We start from the raw sequence: 22261 nt of genomic DNA, 5'->3' as shown, positions 1-22261 counted from the left end.
TATTTTCTTATCTCTATATGTTTTTCATTTCTTAATTGATTTATTGTTCCTCTTGTAAGAGAGAGAGAGATTTCATACCAATGCACGCATTCGAGAAAACGGTTTGGAAGAACTGCGCCTTGAATTTTTTCAACACATTTTCTTACCTCTATCTATTTTCTTTTCCTAATTGTTTTATTGTCCCTCTCGCAAGAGTAAGAGATAATTTATTCCAGTGGGAACGTTCGAAAAAAAATATTCAGAATGTTGTTTTCATTTTTCTTTGTTTTTGTGGGTTTATTTTTATTTTTATTTTTTTTTGTCTCTGCATCTCTTCTCTTCTTGTTATTGCTCCTCTCGTAAAAGATATTTCATTGAAGTAAAAAAAAAATCGAGAAAAGGACTTAGAAGAATTTTTTTCATTTATATTTTTTTTGCGGGGTGGGGGGAGATTGAAGGTGGGGATTTGCCTCATCTTATCTCCTTATATTTTCTTGTCCTAATCGTTTTATTTTCCCTGTTGCAACAGATATTTCATTCCGATGACCGCCTGCAATGAAAGGATTTGAAAAAAATTGCTCCAATTACTTTTTTACTTTTTTATTAATATAAAATATATTATTTGTTTGTATTCGTAAATGGAATATTTTTGTTCATTACTTTTTGAGTCGATTTAACTATTTATGCTTTTATCCGTGTGTGCTTTTATTTCTTAAACGTATCATAATTTCTCTTATTTCACTATCTACGCACGTCATCCAGACTAGTATTATGGGGCATCGTCTTATTAATATGAGACCAAAGTTAACTCAACCCCTTGCTATCAGATGGCGCTGGGAACAAGTCTCGTAGCGTGATATGCATATCAACTCACCAGATGGCACTGCAGGGCGGCCAGTTCCTTCCTTCCCTGCCTTTGATTTACAGCTGGAGCGACTAGCGAGCAGCAGACCTCGGGCCTTCAAAAGCGAGTCTAGTGACCTACCACTAACCTACTTCAACTTTTTATAGTTACTTTATTAAATGTAAGCATATATCTCTATAAAGAGTAAATAGAGTAAATCTGAATGATTTTCTGACGTGTGATGTGTTTAATTAAACTGAAATATAACTAATATTCACATTTCACACACTCCCCGCTTTGTAGTTTAAAATGTTCTACAGAATCCTGTATTATTTTAGTTAATAATAGAGATCTTTTATTCTCATACTCGTCATCTTCCTAAATCCGAATTCGACCTGTACATGCCCCAAGGGCAGCTTACCTTGGACGTGAATCCTTTAAGAGAACTGGCAACGTAGCTCAAAATCTGTGCCACTTTAAAAAAAAAAAAAGAGCAATGTTTACATCGTTACCCAGTGTAAAATGTTACGAAAGGTTTTGATATGATTCAAAGAATATCTGACAATTATTATTTTAGCAATTTTAGGCCTGTAATGCTTTCACATACTAAATAAATTGATTGAATGCATTTGGTTTGGCAGCGTTACTTCTCACCCTTGCCCTGCCCAAAACGAAAAGAAGGTTTGGAAATATATTATAATAATGTTGATTCAATAAACTGTTTGAATTTAAAACAAGAAGGTTTGGAAATATACTATAATAATGTTTATTCTCAGTTTATAAGCAGTAAGTCTACGAATGGCTTGATTATTTCCTTTCAAAAACCCTGAGAGAGCCGTTATCGAAATTATCAACGTCAGTATAAGCACAGACGCTTGAAATAACTCTTCTCTCTATGCAGACTGATTTCTCTTTGGAGTCCTCTTGGGTCTATTATAGTCTGTTGACCTGATCCACAAGGGTTTCCAGCTGAAGATCTAAAGAGGGTAAGAAAGTAGTGCTAAGATCCGACAGTTCGACAGATGGTGTGTTTTCTAATACGCATAAGCAATAATAAAAAAACTAATTCCCCTACTTTTTCAGAATATCTACCATTCCTTTATATTTCCCACGAAGCAAAACAATGACAAGCCAAAAGCAAGAATTACAATATCATCATTGCCGCATGAGTATCCACTACATGCTTGGTTGAAACATGAACATCATAACGGTTATAAGTCATTTACTTCCATGACTGTTCATGCCCATTTACACCAGCGTTCGTCAAAGTTCAAAGCAATCGACGTTCACGCATGTTCATGTAAATGCAATGGCCGACATGAACGCTTACATTCTCGATTTCTTAATATTTTTGGATGTTTTTCCCAGCGAGGACCTTGAATCCCAGTTCGTAAACAGAGGCAGTTCAACGAGCTTGCGTTCAGGTGATCACGAAGGATGTGAAGTGATTTCAGCACACATGTACTCAGCATATCTGTCGAATTCAGACAAGATCTGTTTGTCGTGAAATAATCGGTCTTTAGCAACGTAACATAAGTCTAATCCTTCGGGCCAGCCCTAGGAGAGCTGTTAATCAGCTCAGTGGTCTGGTTAAACTAAGGTATAATTAACTTAACTGGAATATTTGGAATCTTCTGATCACAGACCAGGGGCAACAATCTCTAATTCGAGTTCGCTTCACAAAGTCTCCTGAATACCCGAACCTCTGCTAATGTTATGTCACTCTGCTAACCCGCCACCGACCGCCCACTCGTGCGGTCTCTCGCACCTGATTACTCAATTCCCGGCTGTTAAGCCACTCGGAATCACTTAACAAACTGCATCTTGACCTCGTGACCTGCTCTCGAAAGGGCGGATGACCTTCATCTCCCGATTACCACGATAGGACAAAGACGCCCGACATGGTAAGACAGATGCTTCGTTACGGCCTTCGGACGAAGCCTTGGGAGCTTCTTAAGGAAACGCACGGCTCTTTGTCTGAATGAACTGAGGGAATCTTTTCCTTGGAGCTGCTCGTGTGAGTGTGATTATTATTATTATTATTATTATTATTATTATTATTATTACAGGTTTTGTTAAACAAAATAGGTTTCAACAGCATTTATTTTTGTATAGTAAACGCTCAATTCGTCTTATCAATTGGAGCGTTTGCTATATAAGATAAATGCTGTTGAAACAAACATTTTGTTTAACAAAACCTGTTTAAAATTATTATTATTATTACTATTATTATTATTATTATTATTATTATTGTTATTATTATTATTATTATTATTATTATTATTATTATTATTATTATTATTATTATTATTACTGTTAGTTGTTGTTGTTGCTAAATTCACAATTCGTGAAAAACAGCTTGTATAATAAAAATCTGATTACCTAGTGTTAAACTGTAATGCTTTGTAATGAACAAAGCAAAGACTCGAACACCTAGACGGTTCTCGTCAATGCTTACGTTAAAATACATAGTGATATGGTTTACAATGTAATTTAATGGATTTTATTACCTAGAATATTATTATTATTATTATTATTATTGTGTGTGTGTGCTATTGTATTATTATTATTATTGGTATTATTATTATTATGAACACTAAATGCATTTTTGTGACAGCTTATTCTTATCATGACTAACCCATAGTTTCTTTGCTTTTTCGACAGTCCTGAAGAAGCTCAAAATATTTTCCTTGATGCTTCTGAAGTCAGTGCTACAGTGAACTTTCATATCTGATGATCTGAAATACAGCACATAATATAGTAACTCGTCCAGCTCATTCTTTCCAAATTTGACATCAGTCTTAACTCTGACATTAAAACTTTCTAACACAGAAATGTCAAAGACTGGGAACAGCCTCTCAAGAATGACTGGTTAGCACTTAGTCAAATGATTGGGGAATAATTATGGACATATAGCCAAATGGAACCGTAGATTCCAGAACTCTAGATGAGACGACAGTTTCCATACTTCAAAGACTAAATACTTTAGGTGTTAGGAGAATAAATATTTAATGCAAGAGCCATCTTTGTTGGGACATCTCAACCCAGAGGGCCACAACCAGGTCTCTTAACCACTTTACCACCTTATCATCACTTAGGAGCCACCATTGTGGAAGGACCTGTCTTGGCATAAGGCCGGCTTAAGCTAGACTTACAAACAAACCATTCAAGATGGTAGGGACTGTGGAAGCAGGAAGAGAGAAATCAATCGTTCATGATATTCCAGATTATCGCCTGAAATTTCGCTCAGTTCAGAACCTGTTGTCACAATCTGCATTCTTGAATTTTATATTATTGCATTAGATTCTCACTGGCATAAACCTTAGCTAGTGGGAAAATTACAAATAAAACACTCAAATAATTCATGGAACAAGAAATAATGACCAAAAGTTATTACTAATTGCAAATAAAAAAGTTACCCTTCACCGATGTCTCAAGCCAAGAACTGATGTAAAAAATAGGCAGAAAAAAATACAAGGAGTTAACAGAAAAAAATTGGTTAGATAGGTTTAGGAATAAATGCGCGTACGAATCTTTCAATCCAGTTAGCCTTGAAAGGAGATAATATCATGACTGTCAAATATATCTACTACCCTTCAGTGCTTGCGTCAGTGACTATAAGATATATATAAGTAGGTGTAGTGTAGTATGTACAAACACTCACACACATCTGCACACGCACATATATATATATATATATATATATATATATATATATATATATATATATATATATATATATATGTATATACGTGTGTATATATCATATACATATGTATATATAATAATATATATATATATATATATATATATATATATATATATATATATATATATACATACATATATATATAGAATCTTCATGCAAATATTTTCTCCCTATAGCTGCCTCTCCCACTAATCTTTGCGATTCATTCTCTGATTCTTTCCGAATCTTTCAACGGAATGGCTTTTAAGAGTTAAATGGCGATCTCCTTGGCGTCACAAGATTGTCCTTAAAACCACTGATGACGTCCATTTAAAATCAGAGAACCAAAATGAAAATGTCAGAAGCCTTCTCTCGTTCAAAAAAAAAAACCTCGAGGACGCCGGTCCTTATATCAGAGATATAAGAAAGAATAGTTGCATGAAGATTCTGTATATATATATATATATATATATATATATATATATATATATATATATATATATATAACAACAATGTATACATGTATATATACACACCCTTTCAGTTCTCAGCTAGCACTCTGCTGGTGCGAGTTCGAATCTCCGACCGGCCGAAGAAGAATAAGAGAAATCTATTTCTGGTGATAGAAATTCATTTCTCGCTTCAATGTAGTTTGATTCCACAATGGCTGTAGGTCCCGTTGCTAGGTAACCAATTGGTTCTAGCCACGTAAGATAAATCTAATCCTTCGTGCCAGCTCTAGGAGAGCTGTTAATCAGCTCAGTGGTCTGGTTAAACTAAGATACACTTTAACCTTTTCAGTTACGCGGCGTCAGAACGATAAAGAATAGGAATCTATCAGCCATAGGACATGGGGGAAAAGGTGCTAGTTTCTGCTTTAATTCAATAGCATCAAGAATAATATTCATGATGGGCCATCAGATGGGAAAATTAGTACATGTTTCTTGTTTAGTTACTAAAAATGGTCCATTACTAGAGAAAGCTTGAGAAACATATTCATTTACCCGCTAAAGTACGTTAATTAATATAAGACCGCTCTTGCACAATTACGCAAGGGAACCATTATTCTCGAGACACTATACTCATATACTCCCTTTTAAATACACAATTAGTAAATGATCTTTCTCGCCCTGTTACCCGAGAAACAATACTCATACACTTCCCACTAAATACGCAAATTATTACGAGATCTCTCCTGCGCAGTTACTGAGGAGAACTATTCCTCTCGAGAAACAATACTCAGACACTCCCCTTTCAACACGCTAATTATCACGAGATCTTTCTTGCCAAGTTACCAAGAAGAACCATTACTCTCGAGAAACAATACTCACACACTCTCCTTTCGATATGCAAATTATTACGAGTTCTCTCCTGCGCAGTTACTGAGGAGAACCATTCCTCTCGAGAAACAATACTCGTACGCAAATTAGGACGACATTTTTCTTGCTCGTTTGCCGTCGATTTGATAAATCCCGTGACGGTGCAGAATCCAGGCGTCCTTATTCATGAACTGGGCATGGGCATGACTTGGTGTTCTCAGGTCTGCGATGCCCTTTTTCAGGGCTCTCGGGTCTCCGCGGGGAATTTCCCTTTTCGAGGGCTGATGGATTCGGTGCTTAATTGATTGGCTGGGTGTTTACACATTTCTCTGGCGTTGCGGGCGATTGCAGGTAAGGTTTTTCGTTGCTGAAGGTGTGATCGAAGGTTGTTATTCGTAATGGTAATTAGTAATTTATCTACCTGATTATTCGTCACAACAGTGCGTTATTATTAAATACTGATCATTATTATGATGATAATGAATGCATTTGCTCTATCTGAATTGTAAAGCATAGAGTATTTAGTATAGTAAGAATATAGTAATTTCTTTTACTAGATTGTAAAGCAGTGAATGAAATTACTATATTCTTTATCATGACAATCCATTGATAAGACATTGCACAATGTCGAAAAGTTTTTCAGCGAACCTAAGGTACTTTTAAATTTTTTTTTTTCCGTTGTGCATAATTAATTTTTAACCATTTTCACAATTCTATCTTAACCTTGAGCCCTTCCTATGAATAAAAAAAAAGAAGAGAAATGACATTAACATTGTTTCTGCGGAGCCTCCAAATCAAGCATATTTAGCCGATATTACATTTTATGTTATTAAATAATGTCAACAGTCCTATTTAGTCTTGAAAGCTTGAAATTTTGCCATGACGTGAATTCATTAGATTCTCTGTCATCTTGATTTTTTTTTTTTATTTCATCACCTTTCTCGTTGTTCTTTGAAACGTGAAGAGATGTTCGATCACATTATGGTTGTCTGATCAAATATAATGAGAAGAGGTCAATATGTTTTGTGCGTGTTAACTCCGTAGGGTTTATAGCTTATCTTCGGATGGAGCATTTTTATGAAGTTTTATTATTATTATTATTATTATTATTATTATTATTATTATTATTATTATCTTTGCCACTTTGACTGTTATGTACACATGTATGCAACTACTTTTGCTCTTACACACTAAAATCGCAAAAATATCGATATGTATTCATGTACTCATGTACTGGATCGTTTAATTATGTATACTATATATATATATATATATATATATATATATATATATATATATATATATATATATATATATATATATATATATATATATATATATATATATAATAATGTGTGTGTGTTACGTAACTGTCTGCATAGGTAAATATATATACATCGACTGATAAAAAAAAAGTAACAATTATGTGAATGCTAAATACTTCTCACCTCAAACAAGTATAAATGTGCATGACTGTTCAGTCACATATATCTAACAAAGTCTACGTATATACATTGTAATTAAAACAAAATAATCGGAAAGAGAGAGAGAGAGTTACTCATACTAAGTAACTGACGTGTCAATAGTTACCAATTATTACCCGAAAAGTATTACACTCCTAAGAGTGCCTCCACCGGAAAGGGGCGCCGACAACAGCATTCTGAGAAAACAGCTGAGTCACCGAAGTCGTTTCCACGCGAAAGAAATCGGACGACGAAACTCTGGGCTTTCGCTAGAGACGAACTTCATCTGCAATTGGGTGTGCCTCATTTTATTTCCCTCTTCTGTTTGTGGTTGAGTGTTCAGGTCCTTTTTTTTTCCGTTTTATATCCGATAGTTTTTTTTCCGTTTTCTATGGGCTACTTTTTATTTTTATTGAGAAAGGTAATTGTCAGCAAAAAAGAAAACGTAGTGTTGGACTGGTCTGGTGTTACCGTCATTACTTTAAATTCAGGATATTGATTAATTTCCTGTCTTTTTCCCTGTTTGACCAAAAGCGCCAGTGCTTCGCCGATTATTAAAAAAAAACTCCTTTTTGGAATATTTTTTAATGAAACCCTTGATTTACAAAACATCAAAATTATGGGTTTGCTACGAATGACTTAAAAAAACAAGCATTACTTTCACTTCCGTTCATGAGTTTCTGCGTATCTGTAAAACGTAAAATTTTCCTCTGGAAGACTGAATATGCTTTTACAAAGCTTCAGTGTTGCAAAAAAATAATGAAGCTTTCCTTTTGCTAAAACCGAAAATTCCATTTTCATTTTCATACGGTGTATTTTGTAAGCCAGTGAACAACCTTACCTTTCATACTGTTACGTTTACTACCAGTAAAAAGGGATTATATATATAATATATATACATATATATAGATTATATATATGTATACATAATATATATATTTATATATATATATGTATACTCATTATTAATATGTATATAAACATATATATATATATATGTGTGTGTGTGTGTGTGTCCATGTGTGTTTGTGTGTGTATGTATATGTGGATGTGACTAAGTGAGTACTTTCCTATAAAGTATGTGCTTGTGTATATATACGTATGTGCGTATGTACCTGAATGTGTACTTCTTCACCAAGTATCTAAAAGGCTATCAACAATATATGCAGCATTGCGTTAAAACTGACACGACACATTATTTATCCCCCAAAACAACAAAAGTACATTTATCCTGTGACTATAATTGAACCCTTCCTCTGGAACTGCCGAGACAAATTTCACTTTTAGTGCACTTAACAATTACTGGCATAGCATTATCGACAATGTTAGCGAAAGTTCCAAATGAGAGATGCATCTCCAGGTATTAATTATTATGAAGATAATGATATCACTAGCGGATCGAGTGTGGGGGGGCACCTGGGCACGTGCCCCCCCCCCAATGAAAAATAATGACAAAACAATAATGCTGAAGATTTAGATAATAATAACATAAAAGAGAAATATAAAACTGGGGAATTTTTTTAAAAATCTGTTATAGAAATAATGATAAAATTTTAAGAAAAATTATAATAATAATAATAATAATAACAACAATCTTAATAATAATAATACTGGATTCGGTATTTCCTGATAGGACAAGCGATTGCTGTCCATTTCATAATTTCTACTTGAATACTGAATATGTTGAAGAAAATACAGGCTACAATATCATCATGATATTGTAACCTGTGTATATTCCAAATTTCATATTAGAATCTTTCAAAAAGCTTCGTAAGTTTTCTCAAATTTAAGCATCTTCAGCAATTTTTTTGTGTGCGGACGAGAAGTTGAAATTATTGGGAAACTGGAAATCAATCGTCTTAACGAAATGAGAATTTGAATGCGTAAGTTATGTAGCTTCTCTAAATGTATTTGTTGTTTGAATGAGAGGTGCAAGGACACACTCAAGAACATCGTCAACCATTTTTCATTCATAAAATGCTAATTATTATTCTTGTCGTTTAGGTAATCTCCCTGAAGGCCAGGAGTATTATTAGTTTCTGTTTATCATAAAACCACATTAGACCAATGTCATTTTTTCTTTTCGAAAGACGAACGTATTATACCCAAGATGTCTGTGTTATTTGATTATTTCTGTTTATAGGAATTTAGTAGAAACAAAATCAGACTTTTCTTCTTCTTTCTTCCTTTAAGATAAAAGATTGCAGATGATGCGCGCGCTGGCAGCCCCTGGCATTCAATTTCCTGAGAGAATTTAACAGGAGGCCAAGATAAACATCTGTTTACGATTTCCCAGAAACACCAGCACTCATCTGTTTCCTTTTCCTTTCTTTTCACGAAGCGAAAAGCGCATAAGAAAGGCTGCACACCCAATCCTGGACTGGGGTTTGATCGCTGAAAGTCGCCACGTAGTGGTTCCAAGGTTCCCTCGCGAGAGTACCACAGGGTTTCACCTTTCCAGGCACGGCGTGTGAGTCTAGGCAGACAGACAGACAACTGGGCGGGCAGTCGTTCACCGGACGTCGGCGTGGTAGGACGTCCCTCTTCTCGTTTCGGTTCCCACTCGCTCGGAGGCACCAGCTCTCGTGAGACTTCTTGGTGAAAGCCCCTGCAAAGGGAGAGACCGAATCCTTTAAGTATGGCTTCCCTAAGCCACTTGGTGGCTTTGGCTACCTTCCTCGCCGCCCCTGGAATCCTAGCTCAGGAGGAGCCGTTGCTGGTGATTCCGTCGATATCCGACGCTACTAAAGACAACGCCGCCCAAGCAGGAGCTACCGCCTTCGTCAGGTTGTGGGAGCACGCACTCAAAGTCGATGGGCAAGGGCCAGGTCCGGCTGTCAGGGTAAACTTCGGTGAGTAACATGTTTTCTGCTTTTTTTTATTTTATTATTATTATTAATTTTTTTTTTTTTGCTTGTTTGTTATATTATTATTCATAAGTTTCTGGCTCTTTCCGCTCATGAGGTCCGAGAACTAAAAGGTTCAATTTTTGTAATTGTTCAAGTGAATTTTTTTTTGTCTGCTCATTTGTTCAAGTGTGTTTTTCAAAATTGCTCAGAGCCATTAAACAGCGTCACTAACGGATCGTTAAGTCGTTCTTTAGAAATATAACAAGAAAAATAAATTCAAACTCTCTCTCTCTCTCTCTCTCTCTCTCTCTCTCTCTCTCTCTCTCTCTCTCTCTCTCTCTCTCTCTCTCTCTAACTTGAGCTTGATAACTTTGATGAAGAAAACTACAAGGATTTATTACAGTTGTTATATTGGTTTCATTGCCTATTCGTATTGATATCAAGAATTTAGTGTATGTTTCTCAGTTTCATGAGGCTTGACCCAAAGTGCACGTTAATAAGTAGGCTCCATAGCAGCAGGTTCACCGGATGTAAATATATATATATATATATATATATATATATATATATATATATATATATATATGTGTGTGTGTGTGTGTATGTATGTATGTATGTATGTATGTATGTATATATATATATATATATATATATATATATATATATGTGTGTGTGTGTGTGTAGTATATATATATATATATATATATATATATATATATATATATATATATATATATATATATATATATATATATATATATCAGGCAACGTCTTTAAAACATTACAGGCAAATGGCCGAGGGGCCCTTTTTGTTATATAGCTGTTGCTATCTTTCTGTATTCATTTGTTTATTTTGTTTACCTTTGGCTATTATATCCCGTGGAAGCTTCTTTGTTCATGTAAAGAAAATAGTAATGATTGTTAATCGTGTCTAAAGGTTACCTCTACAGTAGTTTATGAAGTAATCGTGTATTAGTATCTTTCCTTATGAACAACCCGTAAAGTAACACGTAACCCATACTTTGGTCAATGGTCATTTGAGCTAAAGAGAAAAATGTTGTATGAAAGACTAACATTATGATCATCTTTTTTACGAGTAACATATTGCTGATCAATTTTTTCCCTCGAAATTCAAAGGCAAAAACGAGGAATGCGTCACCCCCGAGGTGCTAGTACTAAAAATGACGGAAGCTCTATGGGACGCCGTGTTTAGTACTAGACCCTCGAGAGTCAAAGATATCGTTTATTGATATATAGAAATGGGCGTATATAATACTTTCATCCCCGAGGGGCTAGTTACACTAAACACGGAGTCGCATTGAGCTTCCGCCACGTTTAGTACTAGCATATCGGAGGTGACTGGTAGGTGGATACATACCGGTTGAATACCGAAGCCCAGTAATGCTAAAATATATAGATCTTGCGCAAAGCTATCATTATAGGGCCTAAACTGTGCCGTAACCTTGATACCACTCGAATTTTGCGTGACTACCGTTGAATTCTCTCAAAACTATAACACGCGAAGGTTGCATCCATCAGGGCCAATACAGCATTGGCCCTGGTGTCCATATGGACTGAAATCCCCATATCGCGTCAATACTGACATGACCTTCGTAGTTTTCTCCCAACGCAATGGCACGCTAAACTTATATAAGGATCGGATTTCCCAATTACGTTGAGCCATTAGGACTTCCGATGAGTTTCCGGTAGCCAGCTAATGTGGATGCTACGGCTGATTCACTGTACAAGTGGCGCAGTCTGGCGATTCTGATCGCGAGGTTCTATAGAAGGGGCGCGTCGCTGGTTATGAGATTTCTGTGTATGTTGCTGATTATGCGATCGTAGATGGTTGTATACACATACGTATATATATATATATATATATATATATATATATATATATATATATATATATATATATATATATATATATATATATATGTATGCTTTCTGTTCCCTATTTTCATAACTTCAGTTCCGTAGATGTTGTTTTTATATATTGATCATTTCATTCATGTACTTATTGCTTCTGTAGAATCCATAAAATCAGGATAGTACAGAATGGATAAAAAATGAGTAAACGAATGAATTATCTCAAAATGATACAAACATATTCTGAAAGTCGAGTAGGATATTTAAAGAAAAATTAATAGGTGCATTAAAATAGGTATAGAGAAAGGAAACTAAAGTAAAAAGAGTGAATGAAGTAGAAACATGTTAATTGTATTTAGAATCCCTTATAGATCTTGTTTATTATGTAATACGTTTTTCGTATGCCATATTGTCCGAATGAGGGCTCCCTGCTGATAATATTAAAGAAGGTTGGACATAGCGTTGTGGAAACATATGCTATGGCTTCGCCTTTCTGTACTGAATGTAATATTAACTGCCCCTAGAAAGTGTACTAAAACTGTCATTAATATCCTTTAAAAGGTCAAGAAAGTTTAATGCATTAGTTCTTTCTTTATGAGTCAATTCGGAGTTTCAAGATTAAGATTCGGAAGAGACTTCAATTGGATTTCAATAGATTCGTAGGAAGTTATCTCATTCCTACTTCCTGGTTGATGATATTCGTCAGTTTGATACACACTTACACATACACACACACACACACACATATATATATATGGCATATATATATATGTGTGTGTGTATGTGTGTTCGTGTATGTGTGTGTGTGTGAATAACGTCTTCATAGTATTTTGCCAATAAATATTCTGTACGGAAGATGATACTTTCAAAGGTAACTTTACGCTTCAAGGGCGAAAAGTTGGAAAACTTAATGACAGAGAGAGAGAGAGAGATTAACTGATGGATGAGTAATTCTTTGGCGTCGCTTGCGAGAATGTCAAGATTTATATAGTCTAAAACGGATAATGCTGGGGGAATATCCTACAAATATATTTATCTCTTGTGGTAATACGAGGAGAAACACTTGGCACATAAAGTGATGTTCAGGCTTCCGATCTATTGATTGTATTTGAATACCAGATGGTTTTAAGTGGTTACAAGTAGAAGATTTAAAATAAATAGTATTATTAATAAAGAGCTATTTGCCTACGCTCCAAATCCTAGATTATTATAACAAAAGAAAGAAAGATGTTATACTGAAACTTTCTGGACGTAAAAATACGTAAAGACTACCAAGATCTGTCCGCGTAACCAGCAAAGACAAAGTGTACAAAACAAAAGGGAAAGACAACGTGTACAAAACAAAACGAAGCAAAACAAAACGAAAAGCAAACCCATTCAAAAATCTAGACAGGAAGAGTTAAATCCTCGTCGGCAGCCTCGACGTAAATAAACACACGAGACACGTTTCCACAACCCAGCAACGCAGCTTCGCTAGTCTACTCGAGTGTCAGATCACCTGTTGGCAAAACCGGTTGCCTTTTTGCGTCGTCGGGCAATCGAGCGTCTGATCGAGCACGTGACAGATAGAATTTGCCAAGGCGAACAAAAAAGACGATGCGGAGAATTGACGTCACTCGCTGGTGAAAGACATCGCCCGTGTTATCTGCACTGACTACAGAACGACTTCGTATCAAAAGATTCTCTCTCTCTCTCTCTCTCTCTCTCTCTCTCTCTCTATATATATATATATATATATATATATATATATATATATATATATATATATATATATATATATATATATATATATATGTATGTATGTATGTATATATATGAAATTTTTATCACACCGCGATTTACGTACAATCATGAAGTTACAAATGTCGTTTAATATCCAATTCCAGCTGCTTCGGGGACATCCCCGATGGGGAATTATCACCGGAGAATTTTTAAGTGATATAAATGGATCGGCACCCTCAGCTATCAAAGATATCGTTTGTTAATATAATTTGTCGGCCACACAATATAGAATTGGGTGCATATAGTACTTTGATCCCCGAGAGGCTAGTACTAAACACGACGTCCCATTGACCTTCCTCCATGTTTAGTACTAGCCCCTCGGGATCGAAGATATCGTTTATTAATATAATATTAATGCTATATAATATAATACAATATAGATATGGGTGTATATATTACTATGATCCCCTAGGTGCTAGTACTAAACACGACGTCCCATTGACCTTCCTCCATGTTTAGTACTAGCCCCTCGGGATCGAAGATATCGTTTATCAATATAATATTAATGCTATATAATATAATACAATATAGATATAGGTGTATATATTACTTTGATCCCCTAGGTGCTAGTACGAAACACGGCGTACCATTGAGCTTCCTCCATGTTTAGTACTAGCACCTCGCAGGTGACGCGTAGATAAGCCAAAGCAGCACCGATTAGAACTGTGATCTAGTCACTTGCGACGTCAAATCCCAGAATTTCAGTCACTATAAATATGCTGTTTGATTCCTGCTCTTAGAGTGCTTCGAACCAGTACCTTCAGTCTTATATTTTATTCATCCTTTATTGTTTTATTTATTTGTTTACTTATTTATTTATATTTTACTTGACGTAGAACATTCTACCGTTCGATCTTTCATGGTCATTTAAATGCAGATTGATTTGTTATGTATAATTATACCAGGTACACACACACACACATTTATTCGCATATATATATATATATATATATATATATATATATATATATATATATATATATATATATATATGTGTGTGTGTGTGTGTATTGTGTGTTAATATATGTATATATATATATATATATATATATATATATATATATATATATATATATATATATCATTTGCCTTACTCGTCAAAAGAAAAGCAAAATGGAAAAGACTGGAATAGAAAAAATATGAGATGTAAATGAATAAATCCAAAAGGAGTATGATAAAGAAAATGAGATATAAAAAACAAAATCCGGAAAACGGGTGGAATAAAGACAGTCAGGTATAAAAGAATCAAACAAACTAGTAAGAGTAAAAATGAGAAGAATGTGAGATGGGACAAAAAAAAAAAATCCCAAAAAAGATTTTGACAAGATGAGATTGGAAAAAGAGGCAAATTCCTGAAGGATTATGGGAAGGCCTGTGACCTGGTCCCGTTGAAGGATTCGGAATGCAACAAAGACAAAGACAAGTTTCGGGAGACAAAGGGGAAACAGAGAATAGAACGAATTCCTGCAGAAGAAGGAGGCGGAGAATGTTTCAAATTAAGAAAACGGGGTGTAATTGGTAGAACCGTTCAAACTGGAAGGTCAGAAATGAAGGGAAAGAAGAAAGGCCATTCGAATTCTTGACAAGTAAGAATGTGTGAATGTAAAGAATTGGATGATAGTTATAAATCCTTTATTCCTATTTCACACACATGAAACAAATTTGGAAAGACGCGTGCTGGCGCCTGTGTTATTGAGAAGGACAGCGAAAAACATTTCCTCAAGTGGAGAGAGAGAGAGTCCACGGCTTTTATGCTCGGGCGGGGTGACTTCCGAGTGTGCCTGTTTAGGCCTTGACCCCTCTGCCTTCCACCTCCCCCCCCCACCACCCCGTATTCTCCCCTCCCTCCCCACAGCTCGTTGAAGACAATATGCCTCAGAAAATTTGATCATTTGTCTCGTTAGCCCGAATAGAATTAAGGAAGAAGTGAAGAACTTCCTTGATTTAGTCTCTCTCTCTCTCTCTCTCTCTCTCTCTCTCTCTCTCTCTCTCTCTCTCTCTCTCTCTCTCTCCATATCTTTCTTCCCATCCTGATTTAAGCTATTTTTACAAAGGTGAGCTCTCTCTCTCTCTCTCTCTCTCTCTCTCTCTCTCTCTCTCTCTCTCTCTCTCTCTCTCTCTCCCCTGAATAATCTTTTCTTTCTCCTGATTTAAGTTGCTTATTTTACAAAACAGGCTTTCCCGCCCTCTCTCTCTCTCTCTCTCTCTCTCTCTCTCTCTCTCTCTCTCTCTTCTCTTTCATGAATAATCATTTCTTTCCCTCCTGATTTAAGCTATTATTCTAAAGATTTGCTTTCCTACACCTCCCACTCTCTCTCTCTCTCTCTCTCTCTCTCTCTCTCTCTCTCTCTCTCTTGAATAATCTTTTCTTTCCCTCCTGATTTAAGCTATTATTTTACAAAGATGAGCATTCCCTCCCACCTCTCTCTCTCTCTCTCTCTCTCTCTCTCTCTCTCTCTCTCTCTTATCTCTCTTTTCTCTCGTTTTTCTGTTCATTCACTGAAGTTTTATATGTTTTCCGTTTCTTCAACATTTGCTATTGTATTGTCCCTTATCTAACTGCCAAACGTCATTATACAACAATAATTTTTTAGTCGTTTTCTCTCTTTTTATTTATTTATCCATTTCTTTCTCTCTTTTTATTTATCGATTTATTTACATATTTATTATTTTGTTGTGGGAAGTTTAAAGGAAATAGCTTTAGAGTTTTTTTTGGGTGCGGAGGAATTTCGAAGGAAATAGTTTAGGAATACTGTATATATTTTTTTTTTTGAATGGAAAGATTTATACGAAAGCGCAACGCAGTTAAATTTCGTCTATTTGTCATTCAAATCAAATCATTTTGTTTTATTGGTATGTTAGGGTTGCCGGAAGAAAATTCATCAGAAGAAATGGTATTTCCACCTATTGCTTTGGATGTGAAGATTGCATTGGAAAAAGCATTCATATGAGAATCATAGTATTTTTAAGTTTCCCTTACGCGGGTTTCGAAAACTTGAGTGAACGCAAAGGGAGACTAAGTCCTTTTGAGTTCTCTGTAAAAGAAAACTAGCTTGCACCAGGTTTTGTCTGTCCGTCCGCACTTTATTCTGTCCCACTTTCTGTCCCGCCCTCCAGATCTTAAAACTATTGAGGCTAAGGGCTGAACAAATGGTATGTTGATCATCCACCACTCGATCATCGAACATACCAAATTGCAGCCCCTCTAACCTCAGTAGTTTTATTTATTTAAAAGGTTAAAGATTAGCCATAATCGTGCATCTGGCAACGATAAAGGACATACCACCACCGGACCGTCGTTAAGTTTATTACCGAGACCACCGGAAAATGAATCTTTTCAGTGGCGCGATTGCTGCGCTGTAGCGATTGTACACAAAACTCGAGTGCGCCGAAGAAACTTCGGCGCATTTTTCACTTGTTTATTTACTGTTATCGGCTTAATTGAATGTATCCTGTGCATTAACATGTGGATGGGTTGTAAGGTGAACTACATTCCTGGGACCAACTGACCCAGGCCGTTTAGTAAAAGTGAAGACTCGGAATCAGATGACGTACTAACTCCCAAGATACCGTGTATCCATATGTATTGATTTATGTATTAATTCATTTGTGTGTTTATTTATGTAATAAGTTACTTATTTACCTTTTTTCTTACTTACTTATTTATTTATTTATTTATTTATTTACTCATTTATTATTTATTTATTTATTTATTTATTGCTATTATCAAGCTCTTCCAGGGCCCAATTTCATAACGGGTTTTTGACAGCAATTTCCTATAAATTACGTGACCTGCCGTCTGACGGGGACTCCAAACCATATTAGGGTTATTACATATTATTATTATTATTAGTTATTATTTTATTATTATTATTATTATTATTGTTTTTGTTTTTATTATTATTATTTTATTATTATTATTATGGTCGTTATTTATTATATTATTATTATTATTATTATTATTATTATTATTATTATTATTATTATTATGTCGTTCGTTGTTAATTGCCATTATTATTATGAGTCGTTGTTGTTGTTATTGCTATTATTATTGTTGTTGTTGTTGTTATTAGAACGAGCTCCCCTTTTTATTATTATTCTCTCTTGCCTCCCTCGTTCCGAATAATTCCCCTCCACGAATATCACATCCCTGATAAGACCGTTATATGGACAAAAGTCACCCCTCGCGGATTCCCTTTTGGGAGAAAATGCCGCGTCAAGGTGATCCTATTTCTCAAGAATTCCGTTAAGGAGGAAGACAGAATGAGAAAGACTCCGTGTCCGGGCCTGCCAGTTTCATTTGGAGAGGATACGGACATACATACGTGCACACGTACATACATACATAAATACATACAAAATCAATTTCCTGTAAGAGAAGAAGTATACCAGAAAGACAGAATATGAAATGACTTTTTTCGTGTCTCATAGTTTTATTTGGAGAAGATACACATACACATACATACATGTATACATACATACATACAGTGACTACTCCTTCAAGAATGAAGAGAGACTGACATATATACGAGAATACATTAAAATATGAAATACTATTTTTCGTGCCTCCTAGGTTTTATTCGAATACATACATACATTCATACATAAAAAGTCATTCATATATATATATATATATATATATATATATATATATATATATATATATATATATATATATATATATATATATATATATATATATCTGTAAATAAGTGGTTGATCCTGAAATCCATGGAATAGTCAGAAGGGTACACAAATAAACGTAGAAGGAAACACAAACAAGGTATTTTTCCAAAGTTATTTTTTTAAACAAGACATTTATAAACAAGGAGACAGAAATTTCCCTCGTCGATGTTATCTTTATGGAAGATTGAAAAATGTGATAATTCCTTTTCTGTTATGTTTTTTCTTCGTCGATTTTTTAAAACGTTCCGCCTCCTTCCTCGAAGCGCATGCGCAGACATCAATTCCCAGTCGCTCACGACTTTCGAAAAAGGTCACGGAACAAACACTTCCGGGCCTTTCACAAACACGCTCGTGGTTATTATTCAGGCTTTATTCAACAGAATACGAGGAGCTAATGTGCAGCATGTTTGTGCGTGTTTGTGTGTGTAAAAAAACAAATAGGATCTTCCAGCCTTAAAGGAATAAACTGATATTTCATGTCAGCGCGTGTTTGCTGTTTGCAGATTTGACACCAAATATTTATAAAATGAAAATTTGCAGGCGTCGATATTTCTGTGTATAAATACCGCTTCAAGTTATAATGCAACAAAATAAAACAAATAATTATCTTTTTTTGGCGTGTTTATTTATTAACAATATTTTTGAGCATAACAGAAGGGAATAATGGGAAAATATTTTCCTATTTGAGTGATCATGTATGAATAATATCTTCCAAACCTCATATTACAGAATATGAAGTAAAACTTTATGTTTGTGTATTTAAAAGTGAGTACCACCTTCCATGCGTGTCACAGTACGATTATAGAGCTAAAAATAACATCTTCCATTCTCAACACAACAAGATGTAAAGCTAAATGGCACCTCCCATATTTGACACAATAGGATGTAAAGCTAAATAGCATCTTCCATATTTGGCACAATAGGATGTGAAGCTAAATAGCATCTTCCATATTTGACACGATAGGATGTGAAGTTAAATAGCATCTTCCATACTTGACAGAGCAAAATCTAAAACTTAATAGCATCTTCGGTACTTGGCACAGCAAACTCTAGAACTTAATAGCATCTTCTGTACTTGGCACAATAGGATGTTAAGCTAAATAGCATCTTCCATACTTGACAAACCAAATCTAAAACTAAATAGCATCTCCCATACTTGGCACAATAAACTCTAAAATTAAATAGCATCTTCCATACTTGACAATAAAATCCAAAGCTGAATAGCATCTTCCAAACTTGACACAATAGGATGTAAAGCTAAATAGCATCTTCCATACTTGACACAACGAAATCTAAAACTAAATAGCATCTCCCATACTTGGCACAATCAACTCTAAAATTAAATAGCATACTTGACAGAATAAAATCCAGAGCTAAATAGCATCTTCCAAACTTGACACAACAGGACGCCTTAAGATTTTCTATGAAAATTGACATAATTTTGGGTGTTTGTTTGTGACAAATTAGACGTCGAAATATTTCCAGGATATTAATTCTCTGCCCCGAATGCCACAGGGCTTCGTAAGTGTCAAGGCGACGCAAAATGGATCGTTCAATGAGAGACCCAGAGGGTCGAAGGTCGGAGGTCAGAGACAATCAGATCTTTAGCGAGTCTAAACAAGTCATTTTTCTACGAAACATCACTCATTTACTGCTTCCGGTTCAAGCACAGCCAACTTGAAAATGAATAAATCGTTCGTTTCAGTTAACTACTGTTCCAGGGGAAAAAAAGCTGTGAAATTGAAAATAAAGAAATATATAGTTATTTCAATCGGTTACGATTCATGATGAATGGAAATGTTTTCTTCACAAGGAAATTATTTTGCTTCAGTCATTTATGGCTAAACAAAATAATTATTTTGCTTCAGTGAGTTATTGCTTCAGTCAGTTATGGATAAACAAGGTAATTATTTTGCTTCAATCAGTTATGCGAGGAAATCATTTTGCTTCAGTCAGTTATGGCTAAACAAGGTAGTTATTTTACTTCAGTCAGTTAAGGTTAAACATGGAAATTATTTTGCTTCAGTCAGTTATAGTTAAACAAGGAAATTATTTTGCTTCAGTCAGCTATGGTTAAACAAAGGAATTATTTTCCTTCAGTCAGCTATGGTTAAACAAGGAAATTATTTTGCTTCAGTCAGTCATGGTTAAACAAGGAAAACTGATTTATTTCTCCTAAGTTTCTATATGGAGCAAATTTCACACTTTTTGTCAAATGTTTTGGTTCCTCTCAATCAGTAAGCAAAATAGCCATGGATAAATGGTTTCATTAATTAAGGACAGATTACTGATAACACCATGAAAAATAAAATTTGATCATGCATAAAATAAGGAACTGTATTATTATTATTATTATTATTATTATTATTATTATTATTATTATTATTATTATTATTATTATTGGAGAAAGTACGGTCCACAATGGCTTATTTATAATGTAGCACAAAGTTAAGTCCCATACGTGGAAAGTCTCGAAAGCTCACTACATTACTTTCTGCAACCAGAATTTCTGATTAGTCGAGTTTGAAGGTTAAGATCGGTTTTGAGTTGAGCTGGTTTCAAAGCCTCCCATCTTAAATATATTTATGAAAATTATATTTATACTGTCAATGATAATAATAGCACAATATTCGAATAATACAAAATGATCATAAAGTTGCTGAACACTTTGACTGCAATTTGATACTTGTACATGTCTATTTTTTTTTGCATATGCCGCAACGATTTAAAATGCTGCGTTTATCTAACTTGTTTATCTGCAATGAGCTCTTATTATTATTATTAAGTTCTCGTCAAATGATTTTAATGACAGGAGGTTTCTTGCATGTATGCTTCAGCCTCATCATGAAGTCTTCACAGCACTGAAGAGTATTTCTAAGTTGTCATTATGGTTGATGTTTTCTAAGGGGCAATTTTACTCATGATATTTGTTGTTGCTGTACACAAAGATACACAGAGCCTCTTTATTGTTTTTTTTTTTATTTTGGACATTTTGAAAAGCGACTCCTAAGAGATAAGATGATGGTTTAATTCCATGAAAGCTGAAAACGAGTCTGTAAGATAAATAAGAATTTTTCCCACATTTAATGAAATGCTAAATATAATGAGACAAGATTAAAAACAAAATCAGGCAAAACTGAACATTCATTATCAAGGCACAAAATACGAAACGTCAATAACGAAATCATTTAGAAAAAAAAAAAAGGGAAAACAACTCGCAAAGTGAACGAGGAAGGGAAAGTAGAAAAAATAAAAAAAAGATAGAAGCAAAAAAAAAAAAAAAAAAAGGAAAGATTGAATACCGCATTCAAGCAGCGAGAATAAGACAAAACGACGCCCAAAAGCACGGACTATAAAAGCAGGAATATTGCTAAAGGAAAAAAGAGGAAGAAGCAACACAAGGACAGCCGAAACAGGAGGAATCTCCCGTCTTGTGAAATATCACTTCACGCTCCTTGGGAGTTCATGGACTCTCTCTCTCTCTCTCTCTCTCTCTCTCTCTCTCTCTCTCTCTCTCTCTCTCTCTCTCTCTCTCTCACACACACACACACGTGCATGGAACGTACAGAGGTCGTTGAGACTTGAAAATTATTTTGTTATTGTAATAAGAAGCACGACTGTCAATATTACTTAATTATGAAAAGGTGAAAATTATGAGACAATTTGTAATAGAATTGTCGCTTAATGACTAAATTACAGGTATGGAAAAAATAATTAATTGATAAAGCCCACCCGTGCAACTCAAGAAGCTAATGACGAACGATATTGAAAAATAACGC

General features: G+C 34.8%; 1 protein-coding gene across 1 annotated transcript in view; it reads left to right on the top strand.

The window, feature by feature from the left end:
* Window positions 1-9734: 9734 nt before the first annotated feature.
* Window positions 9735-22261, top strand: part of LOC136851371 (uncharacterized) — a 61979-nt gene continuing 49452 nt past the window's right edge. The window contains exon 1 of the mRNA XM_067125424.1: window positions 9735-10145. Coding sequence (XP_066981525.1) covers window positions 9932-10145 — 214 coding nt within the window. The 5' untranslated portion in view covers window positions 9735-9931. The remainder of the gene's footprint in view (window positions 10146-22261) is intronic.

The sequence above is a fragment of the Macrobrachium rosenbergii genome, chromosome 23, assembly GCF_040412425.1.
Source record: "Macrobrachium rosenbergii isolate ZJJX-2024 chromosome 23, ASM4041242v1, whole genome shotgun sequence".
NCBI classification, from domain to species: Eukaryota; Metazoa; Arthropoda; class Malacostraca; order Decapoda; family Palaemonidae; genus Macrobrachium; species Macrobrachium rosenbergii.
Note: the sequence above shows the minus strand (reverse complement) of the source record. Positions and strands in the feature narration are given on the sequence as shown.